General features: G+C 43.0%; 1 protein-coding gene across 1 annotated transcript in view; it reads right to left on the reverse strand.

The window, feature by feature from the left end:
• LOC124594270 overlaps positions 1–21,965 on the reverse strand; it is an 84,985-nt gene extending 63,020 nt beyond the window's left edge. Inside the window, 4 exon segments of the mRNA XM_047132634.1 lie at positions 19,956–20,391; positions 20,394–20,450; positions 21,590–21,728; positions 21,960–21,965. Of these exon segments, the coding sequence (XP_046988590.1) occupies positions 19,956–20,391; positions 20,394–20,450; positions 21,590–21,728; positions 21,960–21,965 (638 nt within the window).
• Positions 21,966–22,608: the final 643 nt, after the last annotated feature.

Below are 22,608 nucleotides of genomic sequence, written 5' to 3' on the forward strand. Positions count from 1 at the left end.
TGCAGCACGCATTTGAAACATTCGCAGTGAACAAACCATAGGCAACGCGCACCGAAAATGAACACCACACGAAGAGTAATGATTCAGTAGACGGCCCGACTCCTAGACGGGAAGCCAGTGGCATCTGTCGCCGCGCAGCGGCGAAACGTAGACTACTTTCTGAATAGCCCTCGTACTATAAGAGAGTTTTAGTACATAAGTTGTTGCCAGACTCTCAGTTTGAATACGGGAAAGGCCTATCCACAGGAAATGCACTTTATTGTTTCGTGTGTGAATCACTAGCAGGCCATAAACGATATGTTAAGAACAGCAGGTATTTTCTTTGATTCGACGAAAGCATTTGGTTATATGCACTAGATAATACTTTTACGCAACAATGGTTCAATTCATATCTGGAAAGTAAGAAACAGAAAGTTGTACAGTAGTGAAAAAAAAGAACAAGGAAGAGATTCAATCTGTCTTGGGAATCATGCAAAATGGATGGTCCCACAGGCTTCTGTTCTGGTACCCTTTGTTTTCTTGATGTGTATCAGTGATACGCCACTAAACATGACATGTGATTGAAAAAGAATTCTCGTTCCAGGTTATGCAAGTTTTGTTTTGAAAGACGTGGAATTTAATATAAATGGTGTAGCTACTAGAATAGTAACAACAGCACATGGCTTTCATAGAACAGATTCTCGCTTAACTGCAACGAAATGAAATGCTTGTAATTTGTGTCATGGACATATTGTGAACGCGAAGTATTGCTGTCCGGAGTTGGTCGACTTTTTTACGTTTTTAGGATTAGAGGTAGACGGAAAGCTACTTCCTTGGAAGCAGCATGTTCAAGATCTTCTGCAGAATCTGAACGCTGCTATCGTCTCTACGAGAATAATCTCCACTCTAAGAGTTAATCGCGCAGGCTTATTTACTTTGCTTACTTTCAGTGCATTATCTTCTATAGTATCATACTTCGGGCAGAATTGAAAAAAACTTAATAATAAATTGCACATCTTCACATCTAACTTAAGGGGTTTCCTTGTGGCTCACTTCTTATATTCTGTACAGTAGTTCCTCCCTGTAGTTGATAACTGTGCTCAGTAATGTGTTATTTATTTGCGTAGTCTCTCAATTCTTTCCAGTATTATTAATTCTTTCGTTCTTTTCTTTACAAATTTTCTAATCAGATTTTGTACTGACTCATTGTACGATTAAGTGGCTTTGGGTTGTATAGTCTCACGAAAGCTGCTAAAAAGAAAATTAAACAAGCATTTACAGTGGAGGAAATGGAAGAGAGCACGCCAGAGCGGATCGAACTCTATGTTGTTGTTTATTCGGCGCTGTAACCACCGCCACACAGGTTTCTTTCGAAGCAACGCTGATTATAGTCTCAACGAAAAACTATGAAATTCGGAGAGAAATACAGGTCGGGCAAAGTGAAACTGGCCCGGAAAACATTTATGAGACTGACACCGAACTGAGCCTCGTTAATGAACAGGAGATCCGGCTATCACAGAAAATGCCCAAAACTGTGATTTCGGTGCACCAATCGTTTGCTGTCACATTTCTGCTCGTACTCTGTCCCAAGTATTTCGCTGTGGCATTACGTTTGAGTGAGAGAAGCAGACAGCTGTTAATGTCCAATTTAATATAAAACTAAATGGTGTACACTGTTAAGTGTTATGGTTAGCATAATTTGTGGAACACATGTGCGGAACTGTTTACACAAGAGTCTAAGACTGGAAGTGTTTTGGCAAAACCACTAGTTAAGTCTGCAGTGCATTTTATTGGCATAAAGGCACGAAACGGGTTCTGCATCAAATAAAAACCTTGACTACCCGAAAAGTGTTTGAACACTAGCAAACATGCTCGATTGAAGAAAAACGCGAAACAGTCAGACGAAACGATGTTTAGATGTGCAAGTGGGAATTACGAGATCATCGTGTCGAAACATTATCAAAAAGGAATGGATATCCAGGGTATAACAGGATGGCTTTTTAAAAATGTGGGAGGTTATAGAGAATGACATTTTGAACGTTGTGATAGCCGAAAATGTGAATCAAAGTTTCTAAAGCACTTTGCACTTTATATACATTCGTTAGGCAAAGTGAAACCCAGAATATTGTAGTTTTTAAACAGTATATTAACAATAGAGTACAATCAAATACTGTAAATCCAATCTGTGGCTTCACTACTGCAGGATAAATTTTCAGCGTTACGAGCATCAACTTCATTAGATAGTGAGCAACGAAGAACCATAATTTGTCTGTTTCTCTGTAAGGCTATGCGTTCAGGTCTGATGGCATCAAACGCTGTAAAACTGCGCGCGGTAAATTCATGTACTGTACCTACTGGTGTTCAGTACACAAAGGACTTTGCATAACCCCAGAAGCAAAAGGCAAGAGCGGTGAGGTCAGCGGAGCGAACAGGCGAAAGAATTGGGCACCCTCTTCCAGTCACTCTCTGCCTTAAGTTATCTGATCTGCCCCACGATCAATATGCGCCGGAGCAAATTCAATCTGAAACCACAGACTATTGCACAGGTGCAAGGGAACGTCCTTCACAAGGGTTTGTCCAAAAAAATCAAATACAGTCACCATTAAAACGATCTGGTATGATGTGTGGTTCTGTAAGGTGATCTCCAAGAATTTCAGGCGCAAATGTTCTTTGAGACTCTCACCTAATAACCTAGATTCCCAACAGCCTAATGATGGCTGTACAAACCATATTTCATATTTACGGCTACAGATTACTTATAATAAAACTTTGAAAATATCATCCTCTACAGTCACCAAAATTTTTAATACGTCTTTCTGTTACACCTTGTACGTTATTACAAATTTACTACCACGAATGAGGTAAAGCGTCCAAACGAACTTTCCAGCGTTGAGTTCTACCGGTGGTTTGTGAATGAAGTGGAATCAGGATATTTGAATACTGAGTTTTTCATTTCGTCAGGTGAGGGATGGTTCAGACTGTCAGGGCACGTCAACTCACAGAACATGTGCCGTTGTGCGTCAGAATGCATCAGAAAATTCCTGTCAGTACTTTGGAGAGCAGTTGCATAATCTGAAGATTGGTATGTATGTTTTTGGATAGGATCCGCCTTTAGCAATACACATTTTTTGTTTTTTAACCCAAACATGTTTCACTGCAATTGCAGCATCTTCAGTGGGCTTTTATTTTCATCTGTTAAAGATAACGAGTGTTCTTTGCTGTTTGTATACATGTTTTTAAATCGCAATTACAGATATTTGAAAAAACACATAAATTACGAATTCATGCCTTTTTACCACATGGTGTGGTTTTTCTGATGCGTTGTGCTTCTACAGTGACCGTTTTTTTTGCATAGTTTGTCATCTGCAACCACTTATACCTTGAAGTAGACAAATATTTAAGCCAAAATTACGATTTGAAAACTTGTTCTAGGCGCTACAGTCTGGAACCGCGCGGCCGCTAAGGTCGCAGGTTCGAATCCTGCCTCGGGCATGGATGTGTGTGATGTCCTTAGGTTAGTTAGGTTTAAGTAGTTCTAAGTTCTAGGGGACTGATGACACTGATGACCACAGAAGTTAAGTCCCATAGTGCTTAGAGCCATTTGAACCATTTGTTACGATCAAAAGAGATATTTTTCTTATTCAGAGTTAGGTTGGCTGCGCTTTAGCGAACGCGTATGCAACATCGAAGCTCTTGGTACGATGCGTTGTCGAAATATACGCCGGGAAACACAGTTCAATTGATCAGAGGGGTGTTTGCTGACGTATTTGTGTGTGCTTTGAAGGAAATAAGTGACTTTGTGGACTGTATAATACAAAAGAGTATACAAACGAAGAGGGAATAATTGAAATAGTAGGAATTCTGCAAGAAGTCGAACCTATCATTGTAGTTGCAAATGACCAGAACGAGACCGAAGGCGATGGTCCCTTCCGGAAAAGGAAGAGGGATCCTAATTAGTGGAAAAGAAATGTTTCCAGAGTAGAAAGCTAAAAACAGGGAAAGTATTATTAATATAATGTTATGCAATGAAAATTGTGTTGAACTGTTATGACATACCTAGGAGGATTAGTGAAAATTATTGGTAACTGGAAATTTTTTAAAAAGAAAATAGTGTTCACGAAAAACAAAAACAAGAAGATTTGTCTAGTTCGTAGAGAGCCCTTCTACAAGTTTAAAGCTATAGAGGGGAAGAGCATCCCGAAGAAGGGAAAAAATTTCATCAAAGGAAACGGCCCAACACCAATCACAGCTGGCGAAGAACTTTCAGAAGCCAAACTCGAAGATGTCAAAAAGCCTTTAAAGCTGCATTTTGGTGATGACTGAGCGACCAGCGACAATCTCAGATTCTATGTCGAGATGTTAGACGAGCAGGAAGGCACTCCTCTAGAGTCGCTCCTGCCGCTGCCAACCATCAGAAGAAGCCGGAAGCGATTTTAAATTGTTGGGCAGTGTTGAGGTCGATGGCACTTAAAAGCAATTTTCAGCTAGTTTCATTTTCTAGGATCTTTTGTCACTGTTTTAAGTAAGAAGCAACTTTCCACCAATTTTATTATTTTCTAAAATTTTGTCGATGTTTTACTAAGATCCAATTCGGAACTTATTTTATTTTCTACAATATCTTGTGATCTCATAAACGCGATGGTGGTTTTTTTAACCTAGTGTTGAATATCCACATTTGTTCTCTTTTTGACGTTAAGTCAATTAGTTTTTCTGCTAAAATAACGACACTTTCGTATTTTTATATGAAATGATAATTAGATGGACACCCTAGCTGCAAGCAGGCGTTGATACACTTCATTGGGGACATGTTGAAAATGTGTGCCCCGACCGGGACTCGAACCCGGGATCTCCTGTTTACATGGCAGACGCTCTATCCATCTTTTTTATTAATTTTTTTTATTTATTTTGTTTTATTTGACGCCACTTTGGCGACTTGCGTGTCGATGGGGATTAAATGATGATGATTAGGACAACACAACACCCAGTCCCTGAGCGGAGAAAATCTCCGACCCAGCCGGGAAGCGAACCCGGGCCCTTAGGATTGACAGTCTGTTGCGCTGACCTCTTTTTTTTAACCGCACGGCCACTTTTTTTTTTTTTTTTTAAAAAAAATTGAAAATCCCCGACGTCGCCGGGAATCGAACTCGGGCCCGTAGGACGGCAATCCGTCACGCTGACCACTTTTTTTTTTTATTACACGTAATTTACCCATTACATCAATTGTAATATAAATAGAAAGAAAATGACTGTGTTAGAAATTAAAAAAAACTGACTAGTGGGAGTCGATCCAGCGACCCGGTGATTACGGGACTTGAACGCTAACCACTTTTTTTTTTTTTTTTTTTTTTTTTTTTTACAAACACTAAATGAAATGCATCCTCTGCCAAACAGAAAGAAAACAAAAGATTTTAAAACAAATCACAAATTGAAAGGAACAGGGATGTTTTTATTTATTTATTTATTTATTTTCAATAAGGATCACTCTGTTAAAAGGAACATATAGACCATTTCATCGTATAGTATGTGCATACATAGTGAGTGGTGAGAGAAGCGTGAGGTTCATCATCAGCTGTCAAATGTGCACACCGACTGCACCCGGCACATTCCAACTGCGTGGGGGGTCAAGGAAGACTGCCTGAAGATAATTGGCAAAGGTTTTCCGATAGTGTGACCATCTATGAATCTCACTGTGGGCTTGCTGCAAGAAATACCAAAAGTCAAGTCGCGACGTGGCAGTATCCCCATAAAGGTACGCGATCGTCCAACCTTTGATCCAGATGATCGACTGTGATTTAGTCGCCGGAAAGTAGTCACTCTCCGGATGTAAGAAGGAAGCAGGTGTAATATGTTGCGGGGTCACACGGAGGTAGCAAGCCACCATCTGTCTTCCTAGGAGCCAGACGTCCTCCACCGCGATACAAGTTAAGCGGTGATGGTCGTCATCCACTTGGTGACATTTCGGGCATAGTGGAGTGTCCACTAGTCCAATTGCATGGAGCCGTTGGTGGGTGTTGAACTTGCCACAGGCGACAGAGAACCACAGTGCCCGAACGAAGGTAGGAAAGAATTTTTGGTGCACATGTCTCCAAATCTTCGGCCAATGCAACCTGGGGTGTTTCAGTTCAATTACATTACAACTTATCCGTCGCAGCAGCCAAACATAAATATCCTTCGCGCATGGCGGTCTCGTGCGCGGAAGCTCGTCTCTGATATAACTAAGTTCCACGATAAATGTTGAGACATGTGCAAAATGTGGCGTAATGTTGCCCACCGCCACCGGAGGTGTGAGGGACGCTGGAACCAGGAGATCCAGTAGGCGGGATGTAAGGGAATCACGCCCGCTACGCCATTGCTTATACATTGTGGCTAGAAGGAGCGCCGTCGCACGGCAGTGAACATTCGTAAGTCCGAGTCCCCCCTTGTCCGTAGGGAGAGTGAGCGTTTCGTATCGCACCTTGAGGGGCGATCCAATCATCACGAAATAGCCTAGAGCTGATTGAAGTCGACGTCAGAGCGTGAGTGGTAGGGGCAGGATCTGCGAAATATGCACCATTCGAGAAACCACATAAGTGTTCAGGTACTCGACTCGCTGCAAAGGATCAAGGCGCCGTAGGTGATATTGTCGGACCATGGTACGTGTTGTCTGTAAAATACGTCGGTAGTTAACTGCCGCAGTATGTTTTACAGATGAGGTAAAGTCTATGCCGAGATAGCGGAATCGTTGCACATAAGGAAACGGACTGATTTCTTCCGGCGTAAGGCCCCTTCCCACCGGCATTGCCGCCGATTTGTTCATGTTCACTGCACTACCCGCGATCACACTGTGGTCCAACAACAGTTCAAGGACCATCTTCACCTCTTCCTCAGAACGAACGAGCAGCAGGAGGTCGTCCGCATAGGCACGACATTTGAAGGTGTAGCCCCGTAGTTCCATCCCAGAAAGAGAACTGGTGAGGCTCCCAATTAATGGTTCCAACGCTATCGCGAACAGCAGCATCGAAAGAGGGCAGCCCTGGCGAATGGATCGTCGAATTTGAATGGGCCCTGCTATACGCCCATTAACCTGTACCAAGGATTGTGCGCCCCCGTAAATCCTTCTAATGAGACCAGTAAAACGGTCTGGAAAACCCATTTGTTCCAGTACAGCATACAGATAGTTGTGGCGCACCTTATCAAAAGCACTGTCAAAATCAACCGCCACCATTGCCGCTTTAAGCCGGCACTCCTCCGCCAGCGCTATCACATCACGGCATTCGCCAGTAGCTGTTTGCTACGAATTAACATACGACATCGGGACGCTAGCAACCGTGCAAAGATCTTATAGTCGGCATTAAGCAGGGTGATGGGGCGATAATGTGTGACCGTAATTCCTGGCTTCGGTTTATGTACTGGCACTAGGAGGCCTTCCATAAAAGCCGGTGGAATAGCCGCATCGGAATTTAACATCTCGTTGTACATTTCCGTCCATCGCGGTGCCATTTCGTTGCGAAATTCGCGATAGAATTCAGCAGGAAGCCCATCAATGCCCGGGGACCGATTCAACGCACCTTGTGCCATCGCATCATGTACTTCCTCACAGCTAATGGCTTCCAGTAAGGTTCCCGCGGCTTCCACCGTCAGTGTACGGGAGACGGACGTGGCTATACGGTCGAGGTCATCGAAAGAGGCTGCTTCTTCCCGATAGATGTGTTGGTAATGGTCGACGAATGCAGAGACAATGTCCGCTTGACGCGTCACTCTTCGGTCTTCGCGGGTGATTAACTCCCGTAGCAAAACGCGTCATCGGTGCTTTCGTTCATTCACGACGTGGTGCATGGAAGGAATCTCGTGCCTTATCGTATCGTGACATCTGGCGCGCACCATGGTTCCCTGAAGATGTTTCCGAGCTAAAGCCACTACTTTAGCTTTTATCCTTTTGCGTTCGATCCAGATGTCCTGTCCCGGCGGGCCATCATCCAGGTCGCGCAGTGCTGCAAATAAAAGTCGGTGGTACGGCGGCGCCATTCTGCCATTTCCCTGCTATATGAGATGAACGTACGGCGAAGCGCCGGTTTAGCACAAGTCAGCCACCAATCACGCTTCGTCGCATACCTTCCAACCCTTCGCTCGCACATCGTCCATGTCTCAAGGATCCGTTGACGGCATTCAGGATCATGTAGATGTTGAATGTTTAGTTTCCACGGGGCCTTACTGTTCCACACCTCTCTACGGGGAAGAAGCACCGTACAGATGTAAGCGCTGTGACCGGAAAATGCCAATGGCCAGCGTTCCGCGTCCTGGACATCATTTGCATGAGCCCGTGAGATATAAATGCGATCTAATCTGCTCGCCGAATGACTTGTCACATAGGTGTATCCCGGTGCAGCTCCATGTCGTAATTCCCACGTGTCACTAAGTACAAGGTCGTTGACAACGATTCGCAACTCCTGCCTGATGTTTGCTTGCGGCCATTGGTCTTTCTGGCTGAGAACACAGTTGAAATCTCCACCAATAATTACACATTCAGAACGTCCATGGAATAGTGGAGCAATGTCTTCTGCATAAAATCGCGCCCTTTCCCGCCGCCGATTGTTTCCCGACGGTGCATAAAGATTGATGATGCGTGTCCCAAACGTCGTGAAAGCCATTCCCCTGGCCGACGGAAGATAACACACGTTTTCCACTGGGAAGCCATCTCGCACGTAAACTGCCACCCCACTCCCATTGTGATCTCCATGTGACGAATAGGATTGGTAGCCTGCGATGTATGGGAGTGCAGCTATGTGGACTTCCTGCAGCAAAGCAATATCCACATCAGATGCCCAAACCGTTTCCTTCAATAGGTGTATTTTGGCCGGTGAACGCACGTCATTGATATTTAACGTCGCAATACGGTTCGCATGGCGTTGAATCCCACTCTGTCGAGGCGCAACATCTCCCTGCACCGGCGCCGGGGGCTGAGTTAGAAGACGTTCTCTCGCCCCTCTCCCTTCACCTTCAGCAATTATTAGTCCGTCTTCGTGAGTGCCGGCTGCCTCTGTATGACGTCCGGCGCCTCCTCAATATCCTCATACCACATCTATTCAGGCTGTGATATATTCGTGTCCATAGCCACAGCATCTGCGTCTGGAGAGCCAACTGGCTGTGATTTCTCTTCAGCATCACCACGTCCCGGTACCGTCAATGTGACAGACCCCTGTGGGTCGGATCGAACAGTTCTCAGTGCCTCATCCTGTTTCGTAGAGGCTGTTGTGTCGTCTTGGTCCACAGGCACATCGTCGTCGGGGCAAGGGGAGTCATCCCGAGGAGATGTCGTGCGACGCCGCCGTTTCCTCCTTTTCGGGGAACGCTGTTTGCGTGATCTTCCGTCCGTGTCCTCAGATTGCAGGGAATCACGGCTGCCCGACAGAAAAGCATCCGTAGGAACTGGAAGTGTTTCGAGTCCCATCGTTGAACTTGGCGGGAGTTCGGTCGAAACTAATGATGTCGTCTCAGAGTGTGTTTCAGACGGAACAGCATCCGTAGTGACTGGAACTGCTTCTTGTACTATCGGTGTGCTGGGTGGGAGTTCGGTCTCATCTGATGTTGTCGCCGTAGATTGTATGCTCGACGGAGCAGCATGCTCTGTCATCCCGACGTCTGCGACAAGGTTTCGGAGAGTGCCATCTTGATCTTCCACCGAGGCTGTGTCCTTTCGGTCATCAGCGGACGCAGTGAGGGCTTGGGCATAGGTGATCGGTAGTACTGCCATCGCCGGCGACGGCTCCCGCACATCTGAAGGCAGTTGCGTAATCCGCCGTTGCATACAGTTCGACCTGAGGTGTCCCTCCTGGCCACATCCAGAACATGTACGTGGTTGACCATCGTAAATCACCACCGCCCGACAACCACCAATTGTCAGATAGGACGGTACATGCTTCTGAAGATCAATAGTGATCTGCCGCACTCCGTTAAGAACGGGGTACGTGGCGAATTTTGTCCAGCGTTCTGCTGTGTGACCATGTACTGTGCCGTATGGCTTAAAAGCCTCGATAACTTCGTCAGCCGGGAGCTCAAATGGCAGCTCAAAAACACGTATTGTCCGTATACCCAGACCAGCATGTTCTACAGTTACCGTCCCGACATTCCCGTCACTATGGCAAAATCGGAGACCTGCTTTTGTCGCCTGTAGAATTCTCTCACACGCCGCGTCATTTACCATCTTAACATACACCGTGGGACTAGCGATGGATAGGTGAATTCCGATAATATCGTTTGGCGGTATCTTGACGTCCTCTCGAATGAATCGTTCCACTGCTAAAGCCTTTGGTCGTTCGTAGTCTTTGCAGAAATTGAATCGTAATGTAGTTTTCCTGTACTTGTTCGCCATGATCGGTGTTACTAGCCCGCGTGCAGACTAAGTCCACAAGTAAACAAACACTCGCACACGCCGCACAGGCGGAAGTATCGGACCTCCGCTTCGCACGGCCGCTAGCGCCGAACTGTCTGAGCCACCGCGGGCACAGAGGATAGAGCGTCTGCAGGGACTTATCCCTTGCACGCTCCCCGTGAGATCCACATTCCCAACATGTCCACACCACTACATTCGCAGTGCACCTTATAGATGTTTGCCCATCATACTCATTACTCGTGGCAGATTAATCTACCAAGTCCCGTACGAGTTCGGGCATAGCGTGTGCGTTCGCACAAGAAGGTCAATGGCCGAGAAGCCATATTTTTAACTATATATGACGGTAATACCTGTTCCCGAAATAACAGTTACCGTGAATGACCATGCAGCTTTGCTAGAAATGAAATGATAATTAAATGGACACCCTAGCTGCAAATAGGCGTTGATATACTTCATTGGGGACATGTTGGAATGCGTGCCCCGACCGGGACTCGAACCCGGGATCTCCTGCTTACATCTATAAGGCGCACTACGAATGTAGTGGTGTGGACATGTTGGGAATGTGGATCTCACGGGGAGCGTATAAGGGATAAGTCCCTGCAGACGCACTATCCTCTGTGCCCGCGGTGGCTCAGATGGATAGAGCGTCTGCCATGTAAGCAGGAGATCCCGGGTTAGAGTCCCGGTCAAATGGCTCTGAGCACTATGGGACTCAACTGCTGAGGTCATTAGTCCCCTAGAACTTAGAACTAGTTAAACCTAACTAACCTAAGGACATCACACACATCCATGCCCGAGGCAGGATTCGAACCTGCGACCGTAGCGGTCTCGCGGTTCCAGACTGCAGCGCCAGAACCGCGCGGCCACTTCGGCCGGCAGAGTCCCGGTCGGGGCTCACATTTTCAACATGTCCCCAATGAAGTATATCAACGCCTGCTTGCAGCTAGGGTGTCCATTTAATTATCATTTCATTTCTAGCAAAGCTGCATGGTCATCCACGGTAACTGTTCTTTCGGGAACAGGTACTACCGTCATATATACTATTTTTATGTGCCCATTTTGTAGAATTTTGAGACTTCTCTTTAAAACAAAACGTATTCTGTTTATACACTACTGGCCATTAAAATTGCTACACCAAGAAGAAATGCAGATGATAAACGGGTATTCATTGGATAAATATATTATGTTAGAACTGACATGTGATTACATTTTCACCCAATTTGGCTGCATAGATCCTGAGAAATCAGTACCCAGAACAACCACCACTGGCCGTAATAACGGCCTGGATACGCCTGGGCATTGAGTAAAACAGAGCTCGGATGGCGTGTACTGGTACAGCTGTTTATGCAGCTTGAATACGATACCACAGTTCATCATGAGTAGTGACTGGCGTATTGTGACGAGCCAGTTGCTAGGCCACCACTGACCAGACGTTTTCAGTTGGTGAGAGATCTCGAGAATGTGCTGGCCAGGGAGCAGTCGAACATTTTCTGTATCCAGAAAGGCCCGTACAGAACCTGAAACATGTGGTCGTGCATTATCCTGCTGAAATGTAGGGTTTCGTGGGATCGAATGAATGGTAGAGCCACGGGTCGTAACACATCTGAAATGTAACGTTCACTGTTCAAAGTGCCGTCGATGCGAACAAGAGGTGACCGAGACGTGTAACTAATGGCACCCCATACCATCACGCCGGGTGATACGCCAGTATGGCGATGACGAACACACGCTTCCAATGAGCGTTCACCGCGATGTCGCCAAACACGGATGCGACCGTCATGATGCTGTACACAGAATCTGGATTCATCCGAAAAAATGACGTTTTGCCATTCGTGCACCCAGGTTCGTCGTTGAGTACACCATCGCAGGCGCTCCTGTCTGTGAAGCAGCGTCAAGGGTAACCGCAGCCATGGTCTCCGAGCTGATAGTCCATGCTGCTGCAAACGTCGTCGAACTGTTCGTGCAGGTGGTTGTTGTCTTGCAAACGTCCACATCTGTTGACTCAGGGATCGAGACGTGGCTGCACGAGCCGTTACAGCCAAAGGATAAGACGCCTGTCATTTCGACTGCTAGTGATACGAGGCCGTTGGGATCCAGCACGGCGTTCCGTAGTACCCTCCTGAACCCACCGATTCCATATCCTGCTAACAGTCATTGGATCTCGACCAACGCGAGCAGCAATGTCGCGATACGATAAACCGCAATCGCGATCGGCTACAATCCGACCTTTATCAAAGTCGGAAACGTGATGGTACGCATTTCTCCTCCTTACACGAGGCATCACAACAACGTTTCACCAGACAACGCCGGTCAACTGCTGTTTATGTATGAGAAATCGGTTGGAAATTTTCCTCATGTCAGCACGTTGTACGTGTCGCCACCGGCGCCAGTTTTGTGTGAATGCTCTGAAAAGCTAATCATTTGCATATCACAGCATCTTCTTCCTGTCGGTCAAATTTCGCGTCTGTAGCACGTCATCTTCGTGGTGTAGCAATTTTAATGGCCAATAGTGTATTCACAACAATTAAGTTCCACCTTTCTGACATTCCTAATAAATCACCGAATAAAGGATTTTACAACCGAATGTTTGTTTCGTAATTGGATCGATACGTTTTCAATACCCGCCAAATGCGCAAATCAGGTGAAAAACCGCCGAGTCTATATTTCACTTAAGATTAAGTTATAAGACTTAATCGCATATATCAGACAATAATACCGTGTAATTAATTATTTCTTACTTATTTGATGAAAAGAAATGAAGTCTTTTACTTTAATAATTTGGATGGGACGAATTTTTTACGATTATTTCAGTTTCGCTTATCATACAATTAGCGGCTTTTCCATCTGGGCTACTCTTATGTGGACCATTTCCCGGAAGATGACGGACTGCATGGATATTTTCAGCAAGACGGAGCAGCAGCTGACACCGCCTTAGCAACCTCGTCACGAGCGCAAGCGGTGTTCGGGGAGGAGAGGGCGATCTGTGAGGCAATGCAGTCTCCTGGCCTCCTCGATCGCCTGATGTCTTTCCATGTCACTTTTGCCTGGAGGCAAACTGAAGGCTCAGATGTACTCAAATATTTCGCACACAGTCGAAGAGCTGCAGCAAAACAGTGAAGACTCTACTCTTGTTATTCCTCAGACACAGCTGCTAAGCGTAACTCACAGTTTGATAAATCTAGCACAGCGCTGCAGTGACGTAAGGCCCCAACGATGATGTTTTCCAGCATCTTGTCAGATGTTCGTTAACAAGGGTAGTCCCGAGTCAGACTTATTGGAAGTATTTTTCACGCCACTTTTACTTTTCCCGCCCTGTATTCGGCATAGCGACCAAGCTGCTTGCGAGGAAACCAGTAAAACGGTGTGACATACAAAAATAAAAATGTGGATGTCTTCATTTTTGTACAAGTTTGAAGTTCGTGGTTGCTCAGCACTTACCAGTGCATTGCAGCCACATCATTGTTTACTGCTTGCCATATTCCAAAACGAGAAAAGATTTCGCTCGCTGTTCACCGCAGTTGAGGAGAAAGTGGCAAAATGGGCTCAGAAAACACTCGCTTTCCGAATCTTAGCAAGTGAAAGCAGACACTTAAGTACTTGTCTCGCCTTTCATCCATTCCCAGGTTTTTGTCCTCTTCACTCAGTTACCGCGTGAAGTAAAGAAGCAATAAACTTATCTTCTTTCTCTCTCCACAGTTTCGAAGTTGAACGCTTCTGCAGTTACCTGCCGGGCGTGTTATTTTTATGTCTGTGTGTGAATTCCTAAGAGACCAAACTGCTGAGGTCATCGGTCCCTAGACTTACACATTACATAAAATAACTTAAACTAACTTATGCTAACAAAACACACACCCATGCCCGAGGGAGGACTCGGTCCTCCGGCGGGAGGGGGCGTGTTTTTTCTTGCATTTTGCGCTGTGCGTCTCTTGGAACCCGCAAACACCAGCGTTATTTCATAGAGTGAAAGCAAACTTCACCCACAATATTTAAGAGGAAGTTCGGGAGTATTTTCCATCTATGATGGTATAATGAACTTATGGTCCCCTGTGGCTCAAAAAATGGTTCAAATGGCTTTGAGCATTATGGGACTTACCATCTGAGGTCGTCAGTTCCCTAGAACTTAGAACTACTGAAACCTAACTAACCTAAGGGCATCACACACATCCATGCCCGACGCAGGATTCGAACCCGCGACCGTAGCGGTCGCGCCTTTCCATACGTAAGCGCCTAGAACCGCTCGGCCAGACCGGCCGGCTCCTGTGGCTCGTTGCAGAATAATTGCATTTCGATTGATTTCTTAACCCCCCATAATTATTGTGTTTGTATTGCACTGAAAATATCTGCAATATAGTGCAGCCTACGACATTGTCTGCTATGCTCTTGTTTGTAAACAAACTTATGCCATTCAGTCACTGTCTGTTGTTCAAACAAATTTCAGGCTTAGACCCGGTCATCGCTCAATACATCCAACGATATTTCGACTGGGCACCTGCCAGTCATCTTCAGATAAGCCGCCGGCCGCGGTGGTCTCGCGGTTAAGGCGCTCAGTCCGGAACCGCGCAACTGCTACGGTCGCAGGTTCGAATCCTGCCTCGGGCATGGATGTGTGTGATGTCCTTAGGTTAGTTAGGTTTAAGTAGTTCTAAGTTCTAGGGGACTGATGACCACAGATGTTAAGTCCCCTAGTGCTCAGAGCCATTTTTTTCAGATAAGCCATCGAAGACTGGCGAAGACTTGCTCCGTTCCGCAATATATACAGTGTTCGAAATTCCCGTTACAAACTTCTAGGACTTGTAGAAATGAGTGACTATATAATATTTTCTGCAGGAACCCATGTCCACAAAACTACTGTTTCCGTTTTGCAACGCTTTCAGTTCAGATGTTTAACTCATCCACTTCTACTTGAGGAACTGAATTAGGAGTGACGCAGTACAGTTATCAGGTAACAATTCGAAAGGAAGCATAACGAAACATCCATTTATTACTTACGCACATTTGTTTGTATTAACACTTAAAAATTACCTGTTCACATAATCCCAAAACAAAAAGAACCTAGCATATTGTACGCACAGAATTTAGTGTTTACGTGTCGATACAAACAAATGTGCGAAAGTGATAAAAGGATGTATCGCTATGTTTCCTTTCGAATTGCTACCTAATAATTGTTCTGCGTCGCACCTTATTCAGTTCCTCACGCAGAAGCAGGTGAGTTAAGGAGGATTCACACTTAACGGAACGTCACCGTCACGTTTTGGACCGTCGACGGTCAGAGAAATTTCTGAGCATTCACACTAGACGGCACGTCAACGTCGACACAATGTCGTGTGATGGTTCATAATACACTCGCAAGAGGCGCTTTTGTAGTCTATGGTTTATTATCGGCATAGTTTCGGATCTTCATAAAATGCCAAAATTTAATCTGAAGAAACTTGCAATGATTGCAATTGCCCTTGATGAAGAGGAAGAAGAACGGCGACCAAAGAGAGTGTGGGTCAGGAATATGTTAAAAGGCCGAGAATGCGAAGGAGAGTTTCATACCCTTTACAAGGAAAAGGAAGAGGAGGAATCGTCCTTCTTCAAATATCTTAGAATGTCTAAACAACAATTTTTTTACCTTTAAAGCAAGATACAGACGAGGATTACGAAGAAAAATTCAAGATTTAGGTGTCCAATACCACCACGACAGAAGCTGATGGTGTGCTTAACGTATGCTCAGTTTAAACATTCATGTTTTTTTAACTTTGTCGATTCTTGTTTTATCTTCTGCTTGTCGTAAAATTATATTATGACTGAAGCGTAAACTTCTGCAAGCTGCACTGGCTTTAATCCCTGATTTTCTCTGTGATACCGTATTTGAAAAGCCGTGTGAAGCACATTCAACAATATGTTTATTGTTTTCCGTCAGTGTTAACTGTTAAGAATTTGAAATAAATAACATAGTATTGTTTTCAAGTGTATATTAATATCTTTTTCGTAATTACTAGCACTGCAACCTAGATTTCGGGTGGGGTGGAGGGGGAGAAGGGTGTTCCAATAACACACTTTAGCCACTTAATGTAACAGTTATTTGCTCTGTGCACTATTAATGTTTGTGAATGTGTATTATTTGGGGGTGGCTTTAAACACTCAGCATTTCTTACTGCATTGTAAGTTATGCTAGATAAGTTTTCTATATGGCTCTTTATTCATGACTAATTTAATGTTTTTAGGTACTTGGCGACAGGGAATTCCCTTCTCACATTATCGCTCAGTTACCGACTTGGGCACTCAACTGACCATATCATTGTTAAGGAAGTATGCCAGGCAATAATTGATTCAGTGTTACCTGATGTAATGCCAACTCCAACAGAAGAAGACTGGCAACGAATAGCTGAACAGTTTTTGGATCTATGGAACTTTCCCAATTGTATCGGTGCAATTGATGGGAAACACATTCAGATTGTGGCTCCTCCAAACAGTGGATCCCAGTTTTATAACTATAAGCAAACATTTTCCATAGTTCTTCTTGCACTAGTTGATGCCAACTATGAGTTTATAAACGTAGACATTGGGTCTTATTGTAAAAATAGTGAAGGGGGCATATTTGCCCATTCAAAATTGGGGAAAGCCTTGGAACTTGGCAAATTACAAGTGCCAGGAGATAAGAGACTTCCTGGTGCTGATGTTGTAGTGCCACATGTGATTGTTGGTGGTGAAGCCTTCCCACTAAAAACTTATTTATTAAGGCCATATCCAAAAAGTCAAGCAAGTGGTGATATTGCCATGGGTGCTTTTAACGCCAGGCTATCCAGAGCTCACCGAGTCTCAGAAAATTCGTTTTGGCAATTAGCCCAGAAATTTAGAATTTTTTTAGGAGAATTAATTCAATGCCAGAGAATGTGGACAAGATAGTGATGGCAACATGTATTCTTCACAACGCCAGCCGCGGTGGCCGTGCGGTTCTAGGCGCTGCAGTCCGGAACCGCGGGACTGCTACGGTCGCAGGTTCAAATTCTGCCTCGGGCATGGATGTATGTGATGTCCTTAGGTTAGTTAGGTTTAAGTAGTTGTAAGTTCTAGGGGACTGATGACCTAAGATGTTAAGTCCCATAGTGCTCAGAGCCATTTGAACCATTCTTCACAACTATATCAAAGAAAATGTTTATGCACAAACTGAAGCAGCAAATGGGATCCTTGTGTTGCAGGAGGTAACTGGATAAGGTGGTACAGCTACATCATCTGCTTTTGTTGTAAGGGAACAGTATAAAGATTTTTTCAATTACCCTATTAGTAGACTCCCATGGGAGTAATTAAAATGTGTATTTTCTTATGTGTTCAAAAGATATTCTCAAACAATTCCTCTTTTTGTTTGCAAAAAAAAAAAGAATGCCAGTAATTCCACTATATCTGACACTGAGTGATTGGCTATGTCTACAGTGTGTCTAAATTATTCTGAAACATTTTCCTAGTACCAGATCACTTAAACTGCTCAGCTGTGAGTATTTAAAGATAAAGTTTGGAGGAAAGGGGTGTCTGAAGCTGATGTCGCTTTTCCATAAATGTATTAAACCATTTAGTACTATAGTAGCTTGGGACTGATATAGCTCAACAATAAAGAAATTTATTAAATAGTCCTGCAAAGCTGTTGTTTTATTTATAAATAAATGGAACACTTATTTAACAGATTTGCTCAAATAAATGCGCTGATGTAAATAATACCTAGTGTTATGTTGTGAACATTAAATAGGGCAACAGGTTGCAGTTTTTGCATTGGGAATAAATATTACAAGGGAAAAATTCCAAGTTTTGTGAATGTTCTCAATGTGCACAAGTGGCCACATAAAACTATTCCCCTTGACATGAATATCAATGTATTTGGGTGAAGATTTGTAATTTCTTTCATAAGGGCTGAAAAGCGGCACTTGATATTGTTTTGAAGGCTGAAAGGAGATGTAATGGGTAGAGATCATGATCATAAATTTTCGAGCCATGAAGTTCTAAAGATTCCAGCTGTTGGAGGGCTAGTTACTGCTAAAACATCAGTAGATGCAGCAGTATTGTTTTCATATCATTAACCATGTTTTTTAACAAACTTGACCCAGCACAATATTTACATATGCAATATTGGAAAAGCACTAGTTTCATGGTTATCCATTACAGACTATGATTATTTCAGTGGCATCTCTATGTACTCCAGTGGATGAATAATGCCAGTTTTTGAAAAGAATTAACATTTATTTGGGTGTAAGTAGGTGTATTTACTGCAGAAATGTGTGCTAATACATGTTTTTAATACTGCAATAAATAAGGTACAGCTTACTATTTCACATTTTAATTACATCCACAGTTATTAGGTACTGAAAGTCTAAAACTAAGGCAAAGCAAAAGCCATATGTAATCCTTCACATCTCATTCGAATGGCTCAGAAAGGGGTAAATTATGCTGCCACAAAAGTCTTTGGTCACTTTCCTAATAGCATCAAAAGTCTGCCAGATAACGATATAGCATTTAAAAGGAAATTAAAAGAATTTCTGAATGGCAACTCCTACTCATTAGATGAATTTTTGGTTATAGTGAGTAATTTCCCCACCCCCACAAAAAAATAATTTAAGTGTCATGTAATATTTTGTGTAATGTAATATCTTGTATAGACACCTTTTATTAACCTGACACGTTCCACATCATTACAAAGTGTCATATTCATGATCTATGGAACAAGTAATAATCTAATCTTTCTAATCTACAGTTGGGTATGATTTGTACTTTCTTCTGTCACTAATTTATAATAGCTGAACTAATCCAAGATGGGAAAGAGTTGGTGTAACATACTCTGAGTCTGCAAAATGCATCCTAGTTGGCAAAATGAAAAGCAGATAACCTTATGATTTATAACTCATAAATGAAGACTTTTGATGTTTTAGGAAAAAAGTTGTTAATAAAGAGCTTACCTGATTTCTTGTTTCACTTAGATGAAGGAAAAAATCACATTCTTATTCCTGATACAGGTATTACCGAAAAAGTTTCATAAAGATTATCAGTGAGCTATTCATTAATTTACTATGATGCTGTTCTCCATAGGAAACATGTCTAATAGGATTCACCAGATTTTGGCTGCCTACAACACTATTGAAATTTTAAATCTAAGTAGTATAACCAGATAAGCTTCTGTTCCTTCATATGTAACAGTAGCTCTCATTCAGAACAGTAATTCATATCATAGTAAAATATTGGTTGTCACTGTAAGGGCTTAACATGATTAATAAGTATATATTCATCTCTCACCTCCTTCCTCCCTCCCTCCGCCCCCCCCCCCCCACACACACACCATCAAAAAATAAGAAAGCCTAGCCTAACCAAAACCCTGAAAGAAAATTTCTTATTAATTTCATGTTAAGTCACTTCTGACTTGGCTGCTTGGTTCTCTAAAATTCTAGTCATCAGCATAAATAAGTCACAAACACAACAAAAATACTTTGAGTGTAACAGGTGATTGTTTACATTATTTGGTTGTTAAGACAGAACTACACTGTGAGAGACTTTTTATTTAATCAACTTACACATAGAAGTGCTTCCAAGCTGTGTAACAAACAGCACTGTTCACGATGTATCACTATTAATATTTTCACACACTTGATCCCTTTCTAGATCAGACACTATTCTGTAAATTTCGTCTTTAGCTTGTATTTGCTGCAGTGGGGACAATCTTTTTATACTGGCACTTATCCCTGAAAGAAAACTGTCAATGTGATCTTCCTTTGGCTGTGTCGCTAGAATATAGTTCATCAGAGAAGCAGATGCAGAGTCTGTAGTTCTCCTCTTATTGCCACTTTGACTACGCTTTTGCATGACAGGCCTGCTTGTCTCTGACCTCAAATCACTGTTATTTTCAATGTCCGGAATAGGTGATGACACCTCACTGTTTGATTCATCCTCTGAACAAATATCAACAGTTATGTTAGAAACTGTTTCCCGCTCCAGCAAGTATGGGCGCAGGAAAGCCATAATCTGCTCATACTTCCATGGCTTCTTGGGTATGGCAGCTTGTCCACTCTTTGTTTTTTTTTAATAACACATTTTCTAATATGGTCTCTCAGTGACACCCATCGTCGCTTGCATTCAGGGCCTGAAATAAGACAACATATACAGCTGTTAATAGAGTGCATGGAGTAGTCTAACGCTTTTTCAAAAAAGAATTAGAGACTTCCCAAACTTTTAACGGGGACACAAACACGGTTTGCTTACATTTATTTTTACAACAGCTTCCCAATAATATGAGGTACTTTTCATTTGCTATGCTGTTAATCAGCACATAGACAATAGACACCATTTCTTGGAAATCATCCAGGTTTCTATAAAAACATACTTTTGTTCAAAAATTTTCATGAGTAAACACTCTCTACAAAATGTTCAATTATAGCCTACACAGAGCTGAAGAAACTTCGTAAGACTTATCTAGTAATTTACAAAACTGCTAACAAACATATTTGTATCCTGTGATCTTTTTCTAGCTCCAAATATATGAGAATAAGTTAAGAGATTCTTTACGTACTAGGTACAAGAATGACTGTCCATTTATTTCCTTTTCACATTAATCAATGTAGTAAGTGATTATATATTCTGTCATCCCTTTAAAAGGTTTGTTGGTAGTTACCCAGTCACAATGTGTCTGTTTTACATAAAAGGAGTGTTGTTTCATTCTGATCAAACGTATAGAGCAATAACACTTTTGTAATTTAAAGAATACGAGTGGCCCAAGTGCATTGCCAGATTTTCTATATGGTGTGTTATTTACATAAATATTAAATTAGTGCAATATTTCGAAATTATAGCAACAGTGTTTCATTAGATACGATATATTTTACTTTGAGGCTTTATACACTGCACAGCACAAAAGTGTCTGCTAAATTACTTTGTGCTACTACCTCAGATAAATACTGGAAATATACAGCCCAATAAATCTGACTGGAACTATTCTTCGTTACGTGTATACAGCATCCACGTGTAGTACATAATTTAAAGAGCCTGAAATGCTAGGTGCACGTCAATACAACATAAATGCGATCAACACCAGTGTATTTACGTTGCTGGAGTTTGTAAGTTTTAAAAAACACCTTGTACAGTATATAATGTTTTTACCCTGGAACGCTGCACACGGTACTCCACTCAAATATTCATCGTTGTAGCGAAAACTTTCGCACATACTAACTACGTACCACTTAACAATCCTTAGTAGAAAGTAAAATTAAATTGCGTTTCATTTACCTGGACGCCCCACCTCGTATCCAGTTTCCTTCCACAGTGTTTTTTTCCAAACGGAATCACTATATCTCCTATCAGTCATATTATATAGCTCTGAATTAGAACGAACTAATTCAATCAAATACTCGTCGAACTCCATTATCTAAACAAAATAATAAATACAATAGAAAACACCGGAACTTACTTGTAATTAGAATAAATAACAGAGAGAAACTCGGAACTATAAAAAATTGATTCTTACATGTTAGGTACAAGCGAAGTTTTCGAACCACATCTACCTAACCTCACTCTTTCCAAAACATATAAACGGGGGCCGAGTAAAAACATGGAGGCAGTCCTTCGAAAACCAGAGATTTACATCACGTCAACTCACCGTCATGACGGGAAACATTCTCCGAAAGAATGCGTGACGTTGACGTGACGGAGACGTTCCGGGACGCTGACGTCGAGTGTGAACACAGCCATTAAAAACACAGGGAAGAATATTTTGACGTGACGGACGTGACGGAGACGTTCCGTTAAGTGTGAATCGACCTTTAAACATCTAAAGTGAAACAGTCGTAGAACGGAAACGGTACGTTTCCGGACATGGGTACGTGTTCACAATACTACACCGAAGCGCCAATGATACAGGTATAGGCATGTGTATTCAAACACAGAGATATGTAAACAGGTAGAATACGGAGCTGCGATCAGCAACACCTAGGTAAGACAAGTGTTTGGCGCAGTTGTTAGATCGGTTACTGTTACGGTTACCGTTACTGTTATAGTTGGCAGTGCGCCAACTATAACACCACGTTCAAACTCACTTAAATCTTGATAACCTGCCATTGTAGCAGCAGTAAGCGATCTAACAACTGCGCCAAACACTTGATGGAACACATCATCTCCGAGGTAACGATGATGTGGGTATTTTCCCGTATGATCATTCCACGGGTGTACCGTGAATATCAGGAATCCGGTAAAACATCAATTCTCCTTCATCGCTGCGGCCGGAAGAAGATCCTGCAAGAGCGGGACCA

Source organism: Schistocerca americana, chromosome 2 (assembly GCF_021461395.2).
Source record: "Schistocerca americana isolate TAMUIC-IGC-003095 chromosome 2, iqSchAmer2.1, whole genome shotgun sequence".
Classification (NCBI taxonomy): Eukaryota; Metazoa; Arthropoda; class Insecta; order Orthoptera; family Acrididae; genus Schistocerca; species Schistocerca americana.